This window comes from Carlito syrichta, unplaced genomic scaffold (genome assembly GCF_000164805.1).
Source record: "Carlito syrichta isolate Samal-C Ts95f unplaced genomic scaffold, Tarsius_syrichta-2.0.1 Scaffold314025, whole genome shotgun sequence".
In the NCBI taxonomy this organism is placed as follows: Eukaryota; Metazoa; Chordata; class Mammalia; order Primates; family Tarsiidae; genus Carlito; species Carlito syrichta.
In genome coordinates, this window is record NW_007258121.1 from 227,149 (window position 1) to 247,726 (window position 20,578).

Consider the following 20,578-nt stretch of genomic DNA (forward strand, 5'->3'; position numbering starts at 1 on the left):
TACCACGCCTAGCTAATTTTTGATTTATTGTAGAGATGAGGTCTCGTCAAGTTGCCCAGGTGGGTCTCGAACCCGCGGGCGCAAGCAATCCACTCACCTCAGCCTCCCAAAGGTGCGGGATTACAGGCTGAGCCACCGAGCCCGGTTATTCTAGTGTATTTTGATATTTATTACCATGAAACATACAAATCTATCATACAAATGTAAGCTAAAAATGTATCCATTTACAGATTATACATAGCACCTTTAGCAGTTGGAGAAAGTATAAATAAATGTGACAATGATGTATTAACTCATAAGGGCATACAATTAGATAACATAGTGTATCAATCAATAATTTTGTGGACATGTCATACTGCTCTGTGGTGAATACAAGCATTATGAGATTCTGTTCTACACACCATGTGATGCTGATGTTTCCATTAAGTACTTGGTCTCTCCAGAGCAAATCAAAGAAATTATAAAGAATGATTGCATGTATGGCAAAAAGGCAAGGAGGTAAGATTATCAAGATATAAATCTTGAAGACATTACAGAGCCCAGAGGTCACACCAGAGGAATTAGCAGCACGTGACTTGGAGGGACAAGTGCTTCCAACTCAGTGCCAGGTGACTGGAAAAGAAACAAGAGGCTGAGCATGGTGGCTCATGCCTATAATTCCAGCAGTTTGGGGGTCAGAGAAGAGAGGACTGCCTGGGTCTAGGGCTTCCAGGTCAGGTGGGCAACTTGGTGAGACATGGTCTTAACAATGAATCCAATAATTTGTTGGGCGAGGTGGCATAGGTTTGTGGCATCAGCTACTCAGGAGGCTAGAGGGGCAAGATGGCCTGATCCCATGACCTCCAGGCTGAGTAGCCACGAGCACATCATTGCATTCCAACCTAGGGAAGAGAGTGAGACTCCAAACTCAAAAAAATAAAAAAAGCATCAATGCCAGGAAACACATTGGCATTACACAAGCTGGCAGAAGGGTTCAGAGATTAGAGATTGCTTTTGGCTTCATTTGTAACAGGGCCCCATTACAATAGGGTACTCAAACTAAAGCCAATGGTGGATGCAGAATTGGTATCATGTACCAATTTTTATCACGTTTTTAGAAAAATGAAAATGTAAAACCACCAGACAGAAATTAAGATATGTTTCTGTCTAGCTACACAAGGTGTCCCAACTCTCTTGTCTTTTCTCTATCTCCTCCACCTTTTCCACATATCCCACCTAAGACAGTGAGACCAGACCCTCCTGTTCATGCTCACCTCCACCTCATCCTCAAATTCTTTTGGTGAAGATGGCAAGGGAGAAGTACTTTATGAAAACCTGCTTTCATTTAATGAACAGTAAAGAAACTTTTTCTCCTTTAGGATTTTCTCTCTTTTTCTTCTCAATACAGGGTGTACCTCTGCAGGCTTATTACATGGATATATTGTGTGATTGTCAAGTTTAAGCATCTGTTGAAACCATCACCAAAACACTGCAGACAGTGCACAACAGGCAGTCTTTCAACACTTGGCTACTTCCCATATCACCAGTTTCAGGGGTCTACCAGTCTCTTCTTTATGTCTGTGCGTACCCAGCGTTTAGTTCTCATTACATGTGAGAACATGCAGTATTCACTTTTCTTTTTCTATTTCAGTTACATTATTATAAGAATACTGCATATAATATGCATAATATACAAAATATGTTAGTGAATTGTTTATGTCGAATCCACAACAACGCAGTTTCTTCATTCTGAAAATGTTGTCTCTTACATAAAGACAAAAACTCACTCTAAGAGGAACATTTATTTCATTTTTTAGAGCACTTATTACATATCAAGCACTATTTTGTGTTTGTTTACTTTGTGGAATGTCAAAAAATACAAAAATAAAACACAAATTAAAACAATCCCTACATTTATTTATTCATTTTGAGTTGGAGTCTCACTCTGTCACCCAGACTGGAGTGCAGTGCCATGCTCCCAGCCACTGCAGCCTTGACCTCCTGGGCTCCAGAGATTCTTCTGCCTCAGCCTTCCAAGTAGCTGGAACTACAGGTGTGTGCTATCACACCCAACTAATTTTTGATTTAATGTAGAGACAGGCTGGTCTTAAACCCACAGGCTCAGGCAATTCACTCACCTCAGCCTCCCAAAGCTCTGGGATTACAGGCTAAACCACGGAGCCTGGCCAATCCCTACATTTATAAACACTCCTAAGTTTTCACTGAACAAATTATCCCTGTAAAGTCAATCAAAATCAATTGTTGAGAGGATTGCCTGAGCCCAGCAGTTTGGGGCCCAGCCTGGGCAACTTGATGAGACCTCATCTCTACAATAAATAAAAACAGCCGGCCATGGTGGTGCATGCCTGTGGTTCTAGCTACTTGGAAGGGTAAGGCAGAAGAATCACTTGAGCCTAGCCATTCGAGGCTGTGGGGACTGTGAGCGTGCCACCATACTCCAGTCTGGGGCACAGCTTGAAACTCCAGCTCAAAAAGAAAAAAAAAAAGATTTTTCTCACAGAGGTTATCGCCTACAGTGTTTTTCAGTGCCAAGTTGCTAATGATTTTAAAATCTCCTTCCAGGCACTAGGATTACTAATACAACATAGGATAAATAACAAAATCACTTTCCGTTTAAAGTAATGCTAATTATTTTTGTTAAACTTTAACATAATATTTCCCTGTCTGAAGGCCAAAACCGCCCCACACGCCTCATCAAAAGCAGATAAAAAAAATTGTTAATAATACAAAGTAAACCTTTGGGAGGCTGAGGTGAATGGATTGCCTGAGCCCGCAGTTTTGAGACCCACCTGGGCAGGCGAGACCTCATCTCTACAATAAATCAAAAAAACAAAATTAGCCGGACGTGGAAGTGCATGCCTGTAGTCCCAGCTATGTGGAAGGCTGAGGCGGAAGGATCGCCGAGGCCCAGCAGGTGGAGGCTGAGGTGGCCGGGAGCAGCCACTGCACTCCAGTCTGGGTGACTGAGTGCGACTCCAACTCAAAAAAAAAAAAAAAAAAAATATATATATATAAAATACAAAGTAAGAAGAACAACACCAACATTATTCAATGGTATTCTTTAGTTGTGGAGAAATATAAAATATAGTTTTAAAAGTAACTAAATACTCTATGAATTATATTTTCACAGTGCTTTCAAACACCATTCAATTACATTTTAAAAAATTCTTGACCAGCCTCAGTGGCTCATTCCCAGCACTTTGGGAGGTTGAGGTTAGTGGATTGCCTGAGCCCATGGGTTCGAGACCAGCCTGGGCAATCTGGTGAGCCCTTGTCTCTACAATAAAATTAAACAAAAATAGCTGGGTGTGGTAGTGTGCATTTGTAGTTCCAGCTATTTGGGAGGCTGAGGTGGAAGGATTGCTGGAGCCCAGCAGGTTGATGCTAGGGAGACTGAGCTTGTGTGCCACTGCAGTTCAGCCTGGGCAAATGAGTGAGACACCAACTCAAAAAAAAAATTATTGAAGTTTCTATGTAAGCTAAAAAATGGTCACCTTATGAACACAGCCTTGCAAGTCAAGTCAAAAAGAGGATGTCCATGGGAAGATTGTGAACTAGTAGCCATTAGATATTAGTGGAATAAATTGAATGTGAAGCAGATAAAACTGATTTATCTCAGATCTTAAATTATTTATTTTGTTCCAACAGTGTCTTTTCCAAACTAGCCATATATTCAAACACAAGAACTCAACTTCCTCTTATTTAGCACTTGTATTCCTAGCCTTAGAGTGATAATTTTTTTATATTTCATTCAGTGTAAATAATACACACAAGTCTTCTTGTGCATGGTAACCTCAGTGATGTACAATTTGTACATAATGATATATAAGTTCTTACAATAATCAGGATTCAGAAAGATATGTCATATAATTATATTTCTGTATAATCTGTAATACAATAATGAAAATGATACATAACTAAAAATATATATATTATATATATAAAACCTACAAAAAAGGGACCATGAGAGACATCATTCCATAAGTTAGTCAATAGTGTATGCTCATCACTTACCTGTAATCGTGAGTAAGAGAGAATAGATTAAAACCAATGGCAGCATAAAAAACTTACTGTGTGGACAACAGTTGTTAATGGTTTATAAAGAATCGAGACCCACCTGGGCAGCGAGACCTCATCTGTACAATAAATAAAAAAATCAGCTGGGCGTGGTAGCGTGTGCCTGTAATTCCGGCTACTCGGAAGGCTGAGGCGGAAGGATCACTGGAGGCCAGCAGGTCGAGGCTGCAGTGGCCGGGAGTGGCCACTGCACTCCAGTCTGGGCAACAGAGTGAGACTCCAACTCAAAACAAAAAAAAAAGAATCCTGTTCATTAAATGAAATTATGTTTACATGGCCTAATAAACATTCCAAAGTCACCGTATACTGGCTAGCAAAAAGGGATTACAAACATTCAAGTGTTTCTGTTCTTCTGATAGTGTGATCCATGTGTGAACAGCTTTGATCAGTTTTCAAAACTGAATCTGCGTTTTTACTAAACATAAATTTATAACATATACATTTTAAGAGAACAATTATCTTTGCTCTGATGTCTATGAAAATGTCTCTTATTCATACCATATCAAATTACACTTAAGGCTTGTAAGTATTGATACTATAAAGATGCTTCAAGATATTGATGGTCAGGCCTCATTTTCTCCTTAACAAGTAACTAATAAAGCAACTGATTTTTAAAACTCTCAATGTTTCTTTGTCATTTATTCCAGTTTCAAAATCTGTTATCCTGAGGACTCACATCATGCAGAACTTACAGTAACACTCAAAGTGAGCCACAAAAAAACCTCTCCACTTAGGTCTTTTCATAGAGATTACATATCAGTGTTCCTCACCCTCCATGAAAAACATGAGATGACTGCTGGTCATTTATTATATAAGGGTCTGTCAGTTCTAACATAGCAACAACTGACACTATGCTTTTACATAAACACTAGAAATGAAGGCATAGCATCAAGTGAGTTGAGTTACAGCAATACCGTTTGCTTTTCCAAATATCCTCAATTCTGTCAATGCAAAAACAAAACTATACAAGGAATATACTTATGCTTTCTTTAAAAAAAAAAAATCTTCTAATGGCATTCAATATCTGATGTTTATTTCAAGAAGACTTTTCATTTTTAAAGTTTTCATATAAATTGTATCTGTAAAGTTTTCAGTCTGAATACCCTAGTATTTCCTATGGCAAATATGTTGAACAAAATTCAGTCCACATTCTTTTAGTTTGTAGATTATCTTCAAAGCTCAGTCTAATGCCAAATAAAGTTTTCACTGATTAAATGCTTTAGACATTTTTTACATTTGTGCATTCAAAACATTAGTGTATTAAGTAAAGATATGATATTCTTTACATCTGTAAATTTCTCAACATATCTGTATACTTCATATCTTGATACATGATTTTACAGTCATTACAGATACTGAAAATTTAGAGTATAAGTTATCTGATCTGAGAAAACATGGAATAACAGTGAAAAGTTTTACCCCATCCTTCCCATCTACACAGTTTACATAAATATAGATACTCATAAGTCAATTATTGAATGAGAACTAAAGGCTATATCACATTCTTCTCATCTATATAGTTTCTCCTCAATGTGGATTTTTCACATGTCCAGTAAATTGTATATGAGAGTAACAGGCTTTATCATATTTTTCACATTTGTAGAGTTTCTCTCCAGTATGGATGATTATGTGTCCAGCAAATCCATTGTAAGAGCGAAAGGCTTTGCCACATTCTTGACATTTGTAGGGTTTCTCTCCATTATGGCTATTTTCATGTCGAATAAGACCTGAGTGTCAATGAAAGAATTTGCCACATTCTTTACATTTGTATGGTCTTATGTTCAGCAAATACTTTATGAGATCCAAAGGCTTTGCCATGTTCTTGACGTTTGTAGGGTTTCTTTCCATTATGGGTATTCTCATGTCGAATAAGACCTGAGTGCCAACGAAAGAGTTTGCCACATTCTTTACATTTGTATGGTTTCTCTCCACTATGGATTCTCTGATGGTCAACAAGACTTGAGTACCGAGTAAAAGCTTTGCCACATTCTTGACATTTGTAGGGTTTCTCTCCAGTATGGATGGTCTTATGTTCAGCAAATACTTTATGAGAGTAAAAGGCTTTGCCACATTCTTCACATTTGTAGGATTTCTCTCCAGTATGGATCCACATATGCATAACAAATCCATTGTGAGAGTGAAAGGCTTTGCCACATTGTTGACATTTGTAGGGTTTCTCTCCAGTATGGGTATTTTCATGTCGAATAAGACCTGAGTGCCAGCGAAAGGCTTTGCCACATTCTTTACATTTGTATGGTTTCTCTCCACTATGAATTCTCTGATGTTCAATAAGACTTGAGTACCGAGTAAAAGCTTTGCTACATTCTTCACATTTGTAGGGTTTCTCTCCAGTATGGATTCTCTGATGGTCAATTAACTTTGAGTACCAATAAAAGGCTTTGCCACATTCTTCGCATTTGTAGGGTTTCTCTCCAGTATGGATACTCTGATGTTGAAGAAGACTTGAGTACCAGCGAAAGGCATTGCCACATTCTTCACATTTGTAGGGTTTTTCTCCAGTATGGATATTCTGATGTCGAATAAGACCTGAGTGCCAAGGAAAGACTTTGCCACATTCTTTACATCGGTATGGTTTCTCTCCAGTATGGATGGTCTTATGTTTAACAAATCTTTTGTAAGAGCAAAAGACTTTGCCACATTCTTTGCATTTGTAGGGTTTCTCTCCAGTATGGATTCTCTGATGCCGAATAAGACATGAGTACCAACGAAAGGCATTGCCACATTTTTCACATTTGTAGGGTTTCTGTCCAGTATGGATCATTTTATGCCGAGCAAGGTCTGCATGAGATCGAAAGGTTTTGTCACATTCTTCACATTTGTAAATGACTTTCTTTCCAGTATGGATTATAGTATGTTGAGCAAGGTCTGAATGTGTGTGAAAGGCTTTGCCACATTTTTCAAATTTGTAGGTTTTCTCTCCAATATGGTATCTTTGATGTTGAATAAGATTTGAGTACTGATGAAATGATTTGTCACATATTTGACATTTGTAGGGTTTATGTGCAGTATGTATTCTCTGATGGTGAATAAGATATGAATACAAAGTAAAGGCTTTATCACATTCTTCACATTTATAGAGATTCTCTCCAGTATGAATTTTCTGATGTTTGGAATGGCATGAGTAATAGCTAAGGGTTTTACCACATTCTTCACTTTTGAAGTCTCTCTCTCCCCTATGGATTCTTTCATGTCTATTTAGATAAGATGTTTTTCTAAACACTTTCCCACATATATTATGTACATTTCCTCCAGTATTTTTTGGATGTTGTCTACATTTTGAGGAATGGTTAAACATTTTGCCATATTCATGTTTGGAAGCCATTTCAGAAATATGGATACTCTGGTGGATAGCAAATATGGAGTGTTGATGAAAGACTTTCCCGCACTTGTTACATTTGTAGTGGTTATCTACAATAGAACATCCTTTCTGTCCTTCACACTCATGCAGGCTTTCCCAAGATTTTTTTAAGTGTAAATCCTTAAGGTCAAACCTTCCATATCTTCCCATTGGCACCTTTGAAAGTGACTCTTCTATGCTCTCCTCTGGCAAAAGGCCCTCAGTGTAATGAGAAGTCACAGCTGAAAATCATGAAAATAAAAATTTATTTCACATACTAGATAATCAAACATAATATTATACCATGATAAGGACATAAGCATGATGGCAAGAAATAAAGTCACAAGTTTCTACTCCTTCATACATATATGTACTTAAGAATTAATACTCTCCACAATGCCTTTGTGAGAACTCAAAAAACAGGTAAGACATTTCAGAATTCCCAGTGAGCACAAAGTTAAAAAGATTTACATGGAGGAGGAAGTTTAGTAATTTTGCCAGCATAATATCTATTCCTTCACAATACAGCATGATGCAAACAGATGAAAACTTCTAACTCTTGGTTTCTTCTTCAGGGAATAATCAGGAGAATTGAGCATGAGTCCACACTTCTACCCTTTGGGCATTTTCCCAAAGGCTGGTTTTCTCTCAATTTATACGGTGCTGAAAAAGATGGTGGTATACTTTGGATAACAGGTTGCACCTGTTGAGACTAAAGGAAAATTATTCTTATAACACTAGAGAGACCAAAGAGCCCTTCAGAAGAAATTTAGTCAAACTATTTAACTGGAAGAGTACATGCATAATGCCAGAGAAGACACATTCTGAGACAGGTATGAGAGACTTCCAGAATCTATAACTTAGTGTCAGTGCCACACTTATCTAGACAAAGCAACTTCATAAACATTATGACAAGTATCTCTTATTCAAAACCCAGACTCCAACAAAGTATCCCAGAGCATACAAAGAATCAGCATAAAGGAATCAATTAGGGGTACAATAACAAGAAAAATCCAGAATTCAACCCCAATGAATTGGAGAAATACATAGGTCCTGACAAAGAATTCAAAAAAACCAACTTAATTAGACTTAATAAGCTAAAAAGAAAACAGATAACCACAAAAAAGGAAAAAAGTCGATATAAATTTTAAAATATTAAAAATTAGAATTTGTGGAGTTGAAAATTTTAAAAGACTGAGAAATTTTCAAAAGCAGTGAAGAAAAATAGGAAAATTAACAAGTTTATTGAACTCAAAGTAGGATATACACATAGTCAGACAAACTATTATCAATATTTTAGGCTAACTGTGGTGGCTCACACCTGTAATTCCAGCACTTTGAAAGGCCAAGATGAAAGAACTTCCTGAGTAAGGAGTTGGAGACCATCCTGGCAAACATGCTGAGACCTTGCATTTAAAGTAAATCAAAAAAATAGCTGGCAATGGTGCCAGACACCTCTATTTCCAGCTACTTGGAAAGTTGAGGTATAGGGATCCCATGAGCTCAGCAGGCAAAGTTTACAGTAGCTCTGAGTGTGCCACTGCACTCTAGCCTGGATGACAGATTGAGACACTTGACTAAAAAATAGTAAGATTTAAAAGGCACAGACAAAAACAGATGCTTATAACAAAGAGAAAAAAATTCATGCATTATATACAATGATGCTCCAATGACATTATCACTGGACTTTTCAGTAGAAATGTTTCAGGCCAGAAGGAATTTGGGTTACACAGCAAACATGCTAAAGAAGCAAAGCTACAAACTGAGAATACCATGTTGAGCAAAACTGTCTTTCAAAATTAAAAAAAAAAAAGCTTTTCAAAATGAGCAAAAACTGAAAAATTTAATCACTAGACATCCCCCACAAAAAAATGTTAATGGAAGTTCTTATTGAAAATTAAACATTCTAGAAAGCATCACAGAATTAATTATAACTTTTTACAAATAGTAGATACAGGTAACACAAAAATATCCCATAATTATCTTTCTGGAGAGCCAGCCCCTTCTTGTACAAACTTTGAACACCATGTATATGTTCTAAAAGCCCATCAGCATCTGTGTTTCAGCTGGTGTTGTGAGAGGCTGCACTGCAGAAGAAATATCCTGAGTTGTGGCAAACACATGACTGGGAAGGTATGCATACTAACCAAAGTGATCAACATATTCAACATAATTTTTGACAAATTCCCCAAGTTAATTTTTCCAGAGATACAAAACAAGTAACCCTAAAACTGACATCAAACCTATAAGGTCCATGAAAATGCTGCAGTTGTTGAAACAGTTTAGTGCTGTCATAAGGCAGATAGTTACACTGAAAAATAGAGAAATAAATCCTTGCATTTAGATTCAAATGGAAGAGCTATTTTCACACCGATATCCACTGCAAAATTATTCACAACTGAAAACAAGTGAAACACCTTTCATCACAGAAGACAATTTTGAATACACAGACAATGGAATATTATCCACCCTTTAAACAGCAGGATATCTTACAGTATCTACATGTAGGATAAATCTGGAGGGGATTATTCTAATTGAAATAAGCAAGTAGCAAGCGGCACATACCACTAAAACATAAGCAATAAACAAAAATAAATAAATATTTAACAAAATGGAAGGCTTACTCATTATCTAACTCACCTCTTCCACGATACATAAATTCAAGTATATATTTTAGACCTTTTTAAACCTAATATTATATGTAAATTAATCTACTGCAAATTAAAAACTAAAAAATAGATAACTTAGATCTAGTAGTCATATAATAAAAGAGCAAAAATAATTATAAAATGATAGTTTAAAGGACAAAAGGTAACAAGAAATTTTTTTTTTGAGTTGGAGTCTCACTGTTGCCCAGACTGGAGTGCAGTGGCACGCTTTCAGCCACTGCAGCCTTGACCTGCTAGGCTCCAGCAATCCTTCTGTCTCAGCCTTCCAAGTAGCTGAAACTACAGGTGTGCTCTACCATGCCCAGCTAGTTTTTAATTTATTGTAGAGGTGAAGTCTCGCCAAGTTGTGCAGGTGTGTCTGGAACCTGTGGGCTCAGGCAATCCACTCACCTCAGCCTCCCAAAGTGCTGGGATTACAGGCTGAGCCACCAAGCCCGGCCTTCAACACAATTTTTATTACATGCTTGGCAATGTTTTAGTTTTACCTACAGCAAAAATTTCTTTTCTCTCTTTTCTTTTTTGAGTTGGAGTCTCACTTCTTTGCCCAGGCTGGAATGCAGTAGCATGCATGCTCATGGCCATCCCAGCGTTAACCTTCCGGGCTCCAGTGATCCTTCTGCTTTAGCCTTCTGAGTAGCCAGAACTACAGGCGCGCATGGCCACACCTGGCTACTTTTTATTTTATTGTAGAGATGAGGTCTCGCCAAGCTGCTTGGGCTGGTCTTGAACCCGTGGGCCTAGACTATCCACTCACCTTGGCCTCCCAAAGTGCTGGGATTACAGGCTGAGTTACTGAGCTCTTCATGGGCATTTGGACCTCTCATCTGTGTACTGGCAGAAGTACCCATTTATATGTGATTATGCTCTTCTCTCCCTTTATATTCCGGGACTTGTCTCTAAAATTAATAATTAGCCAGGTGTGGTAGCACATGCTTGGAGTTCTGGCTACTTGGAAGGCTGAGGCTGAAAGATCACCAGTGCCTAGCAAGTTGACAGTTTGCTGGCCATTAGTGTGCCACTGTATCCCAGCCTAGGTGATGGAGTGAGACTAAAACTAAAAAAAGAAAAAGACTGAAATTACACAATATATTTATTTATCACCATAAGAAAATAAAACAAAATTGAAATTTTAAGAAAAATAACAAAATCAAAAAATATGCGCACGGTAAGCACACACTCTCAAGAGGCAGAAGATTTAGGTTGGGTGTGGTAGCTCATGCATGTAACCTCAGTACCTTGGGAGGCTGAGATAGGCAGGTTGCTTGAGCCCTGGAATTTGAGATTAACTTAGGCAACAAAGCAAGACTTCGATCCATAAAGTATAAAAAGTAAAGTAGCCAGACTTGGTGGCACATGACTGTCATCCGAGCCACTGAGTAGACTGAAGAGGAAGGGTTGTCTGAGCCCAGGAGGTTGAGGGTGTTTTGAGTCAGGACCACTTCACTGTACTCTAACATGAAAGACATGGTGAGACCCCAACTCAACAGAAGTCAGAAGATTATTTTTATTTATTATCATTAATATGTCAACTTTACCCACATTGAAATACAAATTTAATGTAGTTTCCATGAATAATTTAGTGATACTTTTCTTTGAAAAAAATATTTCTTTACAGGGCTTGGTGTAATCCCAGCACTTTGGGAGGCCAAGCCACATGGATTGCCTGAGCCTGTAGATTCGAAATCAGTCCAGGCAACTTGGCAAAACCTCATTTCTACAATATATCAAAATTAGCTGGGTGTGGTAGCCCATGCCGGTTGTTCTGGCTACTTGGAAGGCTGAGGTGGAAGGATCACAAGAGCCCAGCAGGTCAACGCCGTGGTGGGTGATGGAGTGAGACGCTAACTCAAAAAAAAAAAAAAAAAAGAAAAGAAAAAATATTTTTTAATCTTAAATTTACATAGAATCTCAAGGAACTATAAATACCTAAGAAAACATTAGCAATAAAGGAGAAGGTACAGGTATCACATTTTCTGATTTTAAAACATGTGCCTAAGTTCCAAGAATAAAAACATGTGATACTGGCATGCAGAAAGATAGATAATGGAACAAAATGGAAAACCTCAATAGGAATCCTTATGAATACAATCAAATAATTTTTAAAAAGTTGGCATGGCCACACAATGGGGAAGCAAAGCTTCTTCAAAAAACGGTGTTGAAAAACTGACTATCCAATAAAGAAAAAGGCCAGGTTCAGTGGCTCAGCCTGTAATCCCAAAACTTCGGGAGACTGAGGTGAGTGGATTGCCTGAGCCTGTAGGTTGGAGACCTACCTGGGCAACTTGTCGAGACCTCATCTCCACAATAAATTAAAAATTAGCCAGGCGTGGTAGCGCACGCCTGTAGTACCAGCTACTTGGAAGACTAGGTGGAAAGATTGCTGGAGCTCAGCAGGTCAAGGCTGCAGTGGTTGGGAGCATGCCACTGCACTCCAGTCTGGGCAACAGTGAGACTCCAACTTAAAATAAATAAATAAAGATGGGTTCTTGAATCATGTACAAAAAGCTATCCAAAATAATTAAATGTTTGAAAGCAAAAACTATAAATTTATTAGAACCACATATAAGATGGATGTTAAGACATTGGTCATGGCAAAGCTTCATTAGAAGACACTAAAATAATAAGCAACAATGAAAAGCACAAAAATAATGACTCAAAGTTTTAAAAAATCTTCATGATAGGAAACAATCAGTGAAGTAAAAACTTCTCCTAAAAAGTGACCAAATATATTATTATCCTGTGACCAGAAATCCTCGTGTGGGTATCTATCCAAAAATACAAAATGGAACATGAAAAAATGTGTACATCCATGTTTATGGCAGTATTACTGATGAAAGACAAAAGGTGAAAGCAACCTAAATGTCCTCTAAGAAAATGAATGGACCAAGCAAATGTGGCACCTTTAAAGAAAGAAATCTTGTCATGTGTTATGGTAAGGACAAATCTTGTGGATTTATGTTAATGTAAATAAGACAGTATCAGCTGGATGCAGTTGCTCATGTCTGTAATCCCAGCACCTGAGCCCAGCAGTTCAAGACCTGCCTAGGATATACAGTGTGCCAAGACTTTGTGCCTGAAAAATAAAAACAAAAAATAGCCAGGCATGGAGGCACCAATGTGTAATCTCAGTACTCAGGAGGTTGAGGTGGAGTGATCACCTGAGCCAAGGAGCTCAAGGCTGTAGTGAGCCTTACTTAAGCCACCACACTCCTATCTGGGTAACAGAGACCATGACTCACAAAATAAATAAAACCTTAACAAGGATTTTGAAAACATACCTGATAATAATATTGGTCTTGGTAATCATTTTTTTTTATGACTAGAGGAACAAAAGCAATATGAACAAGTTAGAAACATCAAAATAAAAAGCTTCTGCATGGCAAAGGGAACAGAAAGAAGGCTTACAGGACAAGAGAAAATATCTGCAACCATATACCTGATGAGATGTTAAAATACAAAATACAGGCCAGGCTCGGTGACTCAGCCTGTAATCCCAGCACTTTGGGAGGCCAAGGTGAGTGGATTGCCTGAGCCCGCAGGTCTGAGACCCATCTGAGCAACTTGAGAAGACCTCATCTCTACAATAAATCAAAAATTAGCTGGGCATGGTAGCACATGCCTGTAGTTCCAGCTACTTGGAAGGCTGAGGTGGAAGGATTGCCAGAGCCCAGCAGGTAGAGATTGTGGTGCCCGGGAGCGTGCCACTAAACTCTAATCTGGGTGACAGAGTGAGACACCAACTCAAAAAAAATTACACAAATCAAAGAAAAAAATAAGAAAATGATTATCACCTGACTAAAAAATTGTGCCAAAATGAATAGTTATTTATTCAATGAGAATATACAAATTGCCAACAGGTATAAGAAACAGCACTGAACATCACCAACAGAGGCAATTTCAAATAAACACAATGATGATATATTATCTCACACTTGTTAGGATGACTAATATCAACTAGAAGAGAGAGAACTTTTGTAAAGGATGTGAAGAAAATAAAATCCTGTATACTTTTGGTGAGTTTAAAATTGGTAGAATCATATAAAAATCATTATCAGCATTCTCTTAAACATAAAAGTAAACTACCATGGAACACAGAAATCCCTTTTTTGGGTATATAACCAAAGGAAATAAAAACAGTATCAAAAAGAAGTATCCAAACCCTATGTACATTGCAGCATTTGTCAAAATGACCAAGAATGAAAACAACCTAAATATTTGTGATTTCTGAGTTGATTAAGAAAATAACCTGGCCAGGATCAGTGGGTCAGCCTGTAATCCCAGCACTTTGGGAGGCTGAGGTGAGTGGAGGCTGAGTCTGTGGGTTTGAGACTTGCCCAGGCAACTTAGCAAGACCTCGTCTCTGCAATAAATCAAAAATTAGCTGGGCGTGGTAGCATACACCTGTAGTTCTGGCTACTTGGAAGGCTGAGGCAGAAGAATTGATGGAGCCCAGTAGATCAAGGCTGCAGTAGCCAAGAGCATGGCACTACACTGCAGTCTGGGCTACAGAGTGAGACTCCAACTCAAAAAAAAAAAAAAGAAAGAAAAGAACCTGCATATACACAGCATATGATTCAGCCAAAAAATTTTAAAGAATCCGGCAATTTCAACCTTAAGGATAAAATTGTAAGACATATGATAACTGAAGCAAGCCAGATACACACATACAAATACTGCGTGAGGATTGGTACAATGGCTCAAGTCTGTAATCCCAACATATTGGGAGGCTGAGGTGAGAGGATTGCCTGAGCTCAGGGGTTCGAGACCAGTCTGAGTGCCTGGGTGAGACCTCATATCTATGATAAATGAAAAAAATAAGCTCGGCATGACAGTACACACCTGTAGTTCCAGCTACTTTGAAGGCTAATATGGAAGGATCGCCTAAGTCCAGCAATGAGGCCGTGGTGGTCATTACCACGCCACTGCACTCCAGCCCAGGTGACAGAGTGAGACTCCAAATCGGGGAAAAATAAATCCTGCATGATCTCACTCATGTAGAACCAAAATACATTGCACTCATAGAGGAAGAAAGTGCAATGTGATCACCAGAGCTTGCAGGTGGGAAAAATGGAGATTTTTTCAATGGTTACAAAATTTTAATTATAACTGAATTTTAGGAATCTAATGTATAACATAGTGACTTATAGTTAATAATGATGTCTCGTATGCTTAGAAAATTTGCTAAAACAGAAGACATTATGTATTCGCCTTACAAAACATAAAAATGACAACTACATAAGATGATTGATATGTTCATTAACATAATGGTAATCATTTCACAGTGTATACACATATCAAATTATTATATTATTCACAACATATGGTTATATTTTTTTGGGGGGGGTTGGAGTCTCACTCTGTCACCCAGACTGGAGTGCAGTGGCCGCTCCCGGCCACTGCAGCCTCGACCTGCTGGACTCCAGAGATCCTTCCACCTCAGCCTTCCAAGTAGCTGGAAATACAGGTGCACGCTACCATGCCCAGCTAATTTTTTGATTCATTGTAGAGATTAGGTCTTGCCAAGTTGCCCAGGTGGGTCTCGAACCCACGGGCTCAGGCAATTCACTCACCTCAGCCTCCCAAAGGCACGGGATTACAGGCTGAGCCACTGAGCCCGGCTACATTTTTTATTTATGTCTAAAAAATCAGATGTTTATCACACATACACAAACATGCATACATGTGTATTCGTATATATGCATATATATAAGCTAGTCCTAAGCTTCATACTACAGAAAGCAAAATTGTAAAAAAAAGAGTTATTAAGACAAAAGGTAACATGTGGGAGTTTAATATATGTTTACCAATCCTCTACGTGATATACTATCCTTAAACATCTGGATATACAGAAAAATTACCAGTCTCAGATCATACTATAAAAGTAAAGTTAAAGTAAAATAACAGAATTTCTTTTTTTAAGAGAGATAGTTTGTGTTTTGGTAGAACTATGGAGTATGAATTTAAACAAAATCATTGGAAATCTCCCTCAGATAGAAAATCATAAAGTAGAATACAAATTACATGTGTCTGGAGAGTTCTTAAAATTCCTCTCACATACTTCCCACCATGACACAAAAAGAAAACATAAAAAAAAAATAGTTGACACAGATTTCCAAATAAATACGCAGATATTTGCTTATTTATTTCTAAAACCATCAGAAATATAGCCAGATCTTGCAGTCCCTAACAAACCACTAAGTGAACTTTGAAGCTGGGCTCAGTGGCTCAGCCTGTAATCCCATGGTTTGGGAGGCTGAGGTGAGTGCATTGCCTGAGTCCACGGGTTTGAGATTCACCTGGGCAAATTGGCGAGACCTCATCTCTACAATAAATCAAAAAATTAGCCAGGTGTGGTAGCACATGCCTGTAGTTCCAGTTACTAGGAAGGCTGAGGCAGAAGGATCACCAGAGCCCAGCAGGTCGAGGCTGTGGTGGCCGGGAATGGCCACTGCACTCCAGTCTGGGCGACAGAGTGAGACTCCAATTCAAAAAAAAAAAAAGTGGACTTTGATTTCCTCTGCAAACTTGAAAGATCATTGAAGAAGCAGAGTTTTGGAGAATTTCAGAACATGAAAAAATAGATGTTCCTTTGTGACAGCAAGAGAAAGAATCCCAGGCTTCTGTGAAACCATTTCCATTGGAGCAGACCACCTTCCCAAACCACATTTCAAGCTTTGATTCCTCGAGTTTTGTCATCTGCTTTAGTCCCACCTACCTGGAGATTTGGCTAATTTACTGTGACTCTTCACATTCCAGGGCTCTCTCCTTTGCTCCAGACACATGATCAGATCTGGCTTAGAGACAGCAAGTCCTGTTTAATTAGAAAAAAGTAACATGACTCTTGCTGGGGTTCTTCAATTACAAACCTGGTATTGTGATCAGTAGAGAACACATTATACAAGATTCTAGAAAATTAATCCCCAAATACTGTTTCCCTATAAAATCTTTAGAATGTTTAGATAGAATTTTAAATTTGTGGGTTTATTTTGTTGTTGTTGTTGAGTTTGTGTCTTATTCCATTTCCCAGACTGGAGTGCAGTGGCAAGCTCACGGCCACCCCAGCATTCACCTGTTGGGCTCAGGCAATTCTTCTCCCTCAGCCTTCCAAGTAGCCGGAACTACAGGTGTGTGCTACCACACTCAGCTAGTTTTTTAATTTATTGTACAGATGGCGTCTTGCCAAGTTGCCCAGGCTGTTCTTGAACCCATAGGCTCAGGCAATCCTCTCACCTCAGCCTCCCAAAGTTCAGGCATTACAGGGTTGAGCCACCATCCCTGGTCTTAAATTTGTGAGTTCTTAGTTCAGTAATATTGAGTCAATAACTTTCACAGCAATTGGAATGAGATGTGGGCAATGATATCTATGCCACTAAATTTCTGAACTTACCAATAATTAGCTAGAAGGATACTGGTCAATTCAAAATAGAGAATGCTTCATGTCAAAATAAAACATCTTTAATTTTTTCTTTTCTATGTCAACAAATCACCAACTTTTCTTTGATAGCAGGAATCTGAAACTCATTCACACAAAGCAGAAATTCCCAGAAAACATTCTATAAAGGAAGGACATTAAATCCTTAGTATGAGCCGGGCTCGGTGGCTCAGCCTGTAATCCCACACCTTTGGGAGGCTGAGGTGAGTGGATTGCTTGAGCCTGCGGGTTCGAGACCCACCTGGGCAACTTGGCGAGACCTCATCTCTACAATAAATCAAAAAAATTTAGCTGGGTGTGGTAGCATGCTCCTGTAGTTCCAGCTACTCGGAAGGCTGAGGCGGAAGTATTGCCAGAGCCCAGCAGGTCGAGGCTGCAGTGACCAGGAGCGGCCACTGCACTCAATCTGCATGACAGAGTGAGACTCCAACTCAAAAAAAAAAAATCCTTAGTATGAAATATAGATTGTGTGTTAAGAGTTTCCTCACCTAGAAAAACCAGGTTTCTGTGGTTCTCTAACATCACAGTTCTGTACAACATTCGCTGTGGGGGATCCAGATATTCCCACTCTTCTGGAGAAAATTCTATAGCCACATCCTTGAATGTCAACAGCCCCTGAAAACAACAACAATACATATTTACCAAGTCACCATGACCTCTAGGTAAAGCAAGAGTGAAGAGAACAGGGTCCAGATGATATGACAACTGGAATTATGCAATAAGATAATTTGTAACACAGAAATAACCTCTAATGCATTAAGTGTGAGAAAAAGGATGAAATAAAATACCCACAGTCAGTGTTGACATTCTATTTTTTTGAACGATACAGCATAAAGAGGGACAGCATCACAGGCATGTTCATTTTTCATTGCTATGTTTACATCACACAGAATACATTGCATATGCTGCTCAGATGGAAAGCTCCTAGTGAGTTGGAAAGTCCTTGTCAAGTTTTAATGTGTACAGCAATGAATTGAATACTTTGTTAAAACTCAAATTCTGATTCAGAAGACATGGATTTAGCCTGAGGTTCTGCACTTTTTTTTTAGTTGGTGGGTCTCATTCTTACCCATGCTAGGGTGTGGTGGCATAATCACAGCTTATTGCAGCCTCAATCTCCTGGGCTGAAAGAATGCATCCTCCAGAACATCCCAAGTATCTGGGACAAATTGGTATCAGATGCCAAGGTGCATGGATGCAACACAACATCCATGGTGAGATATTCTGCCCAAAAGTTATAGTAATTTATTATTATTTTTTGAGTCGGTATCTGACTCTTGTCACCCAGGCTGGAGGGCAGTTGGACCTCATAGCCACTGCAGTCTTGATCTGCTGGGCTTAGGCAATCCTTCCACCTCAGGTTTCCAAGTAGCTAGAACTAAAGGCACATGAAACCATGCCTGGCTAGTTTTTGTAATTTACTATAGAGACAAGGTCTCACCAAGTTGCCCAAGCTGTTCTCAAAACCCAGGCTCAGGCAAGTCTGTCGCCTCAGCCTCCCAAAGTACTGGGATTACAGGTTGAACCAGCACACCACCCAATGTAGTAATTTATAATCTCAATTTAGTAACAAAGAAACATGTGTTAGGCAGAAATCAGCTTACATGTATCTCCCATGGCATGTAATCTCTAACAGTGTATTTATATTATTTGCTTTTAGCAACCTAGAGAGCAAATCTCTTCTAATTATTCTTTATTAGACTTTCCTGTGTTATTCTGTGTGGTACCTGCCATCCTGTTTAAGTGTACATTTTATTAACTATTTTCTGCATGGTGTGGATGGAGCATCTAGACAGAACCTTAACAGTACATGTTCTGGCTAGGCACAGAGGCTTATGTCTATAATCATATCACTTTGGGAGGCCGAGGTGAGAGGATTTCTTGAACCCATGGGTGTGAGACCAGCCTGTGCAACTTGGCAAGACCTCGTCTCTACAATAAATCAAAAAATTTACTGGGCTGTGGTAGCCATGAGTGTGCCACTGCACTTGATCCTGAGTGAGAGGGAGACTCCAACTAAAAAAAAAAAAAAAAAATACATATTTCCATCCTTCCCTAGGATCTGAGTATCTAACCAATCTCCAATGGGATTCTTGGATAACTTGCCTTCCAATGATTCCCAGCCACAAGGGAACACTTTTAACACTGTAGGTCATACATTCATGGTGAGAATTTTTCATGGTCACTAAACAGTGTGATTGAAGAGAACAGAAGAGTCTATGTAGGGAGTAGTGTCTGGCAGACCCACTGAATATCACAAGAAGAACAAAAATAGTTGAAGCCAACTCGTTAGGCAGGACTATCACAAGGACAGCAGGATGGTCTGCAATTTTTTTTTTTTTTTTTAGTTGGACTCTCACTCTGTCACCCAGACTGGAGTGCAGTGGCCGCTCCCAGCCACTGCAACCTCGACCTGCTGGGCTCCGGCGATCCTTCCGCCTCCGCCTTCTAAGTAGCTGGAACTACAGGCGTGCGCTACCACACCCGGCTAATTTTTGATTTATTGTAGAGATGAGGTCTCGCCAAGTTGCCCAGGCGGGTCTCAAACCCGCAGGCTCACGCAATCCACTCACCTCAGCCTCCCAAGGCATGGGATTACAGGCTGAGCCACTGAGCCTGGCTGGTTTGCAAATTTTACACACGACATTCCTTCTGACCTGGGACATATTTACCTGAGAAGCAGTCATTTCTTCCTTTTCTTCTACTTCTCTGGGATTTCTTCTCAGGTGAGATTATCTAATCAAGTCACACCTACATGTTGCAAATATGCATTTATTTACTTCAAAATTAAATTGAATGTATTTATTTTTGTCAGAGCCTTACCACCCTCTCAGGAGCCCCTTGCTTGCCCTCCTGTTTGCCTGAGGTTCTCTTTGATTTGTGGACTCTTCCACCGTCTCCCTGAAGTGGGTTTACCTTTTCCTTTGGGATAGTTTTCTTTCTTTACAAACACAAGATAATCCAGAGGACAGACATCATTTCTGCCTTTTCCTCTCAAGAACAGTGATGCGTCTAAAAGTACACAGAAATACAGAAACCAGC

At 39.0% G+C, this 20,578-nt stretch overlaps 1 protein-coding gene across 1 annotated transcript; it reads right to left on the reverse strand.

Moving 5' to 3' along the window:
- Window positions 1-5,604: 5,604 nt before the first annotated feature.
- Window positions 5,605-20,235, reverse strand: LOC103273403 (zinc finger protein 595-like). Its single transcript, XM_021718941.1, has 5 exons — window positions 20,209-20,235; window positions 18,025-18,151; window positions 16,820-16,915; window positions 5,893-7,677; window positions 5,605-5,804 (listed from the first exon to the last, which is right to left on the reverse strand). Exons 1-5 carry the CDS (start codon window positions 20,221-20,223, stop codon window positions 5,605-5,607), a joined length of 2,223 nt encoding a protein of 740 aa, XP_021574616.1. The 5' UTR covers window positions 20,224-20,235.
- Between the last annotated feature and the right edge of the window lie 343 nt (window positions 20,236-20,578).

Excerpts from the sequence above, each read along its gene's own strand:
- LOC103273403 (XM_021718941.1), bottom strand. Across the intron at positions 7,678-16,819 it reads TAAATTAGCCAAATCTCCAG|CTGTGACTTCTCATTACACT; the intron begins GTAGGTGGGACT and ends CATGATTTTCAG. Across the intron at positions 5,805-5,892 it reads CTACAAACGTCAAGAACATG|GTCTTATTCGACATGAAAAT; the intron begins GCAAAGCCTTTG and ends ATTGACACTCAG.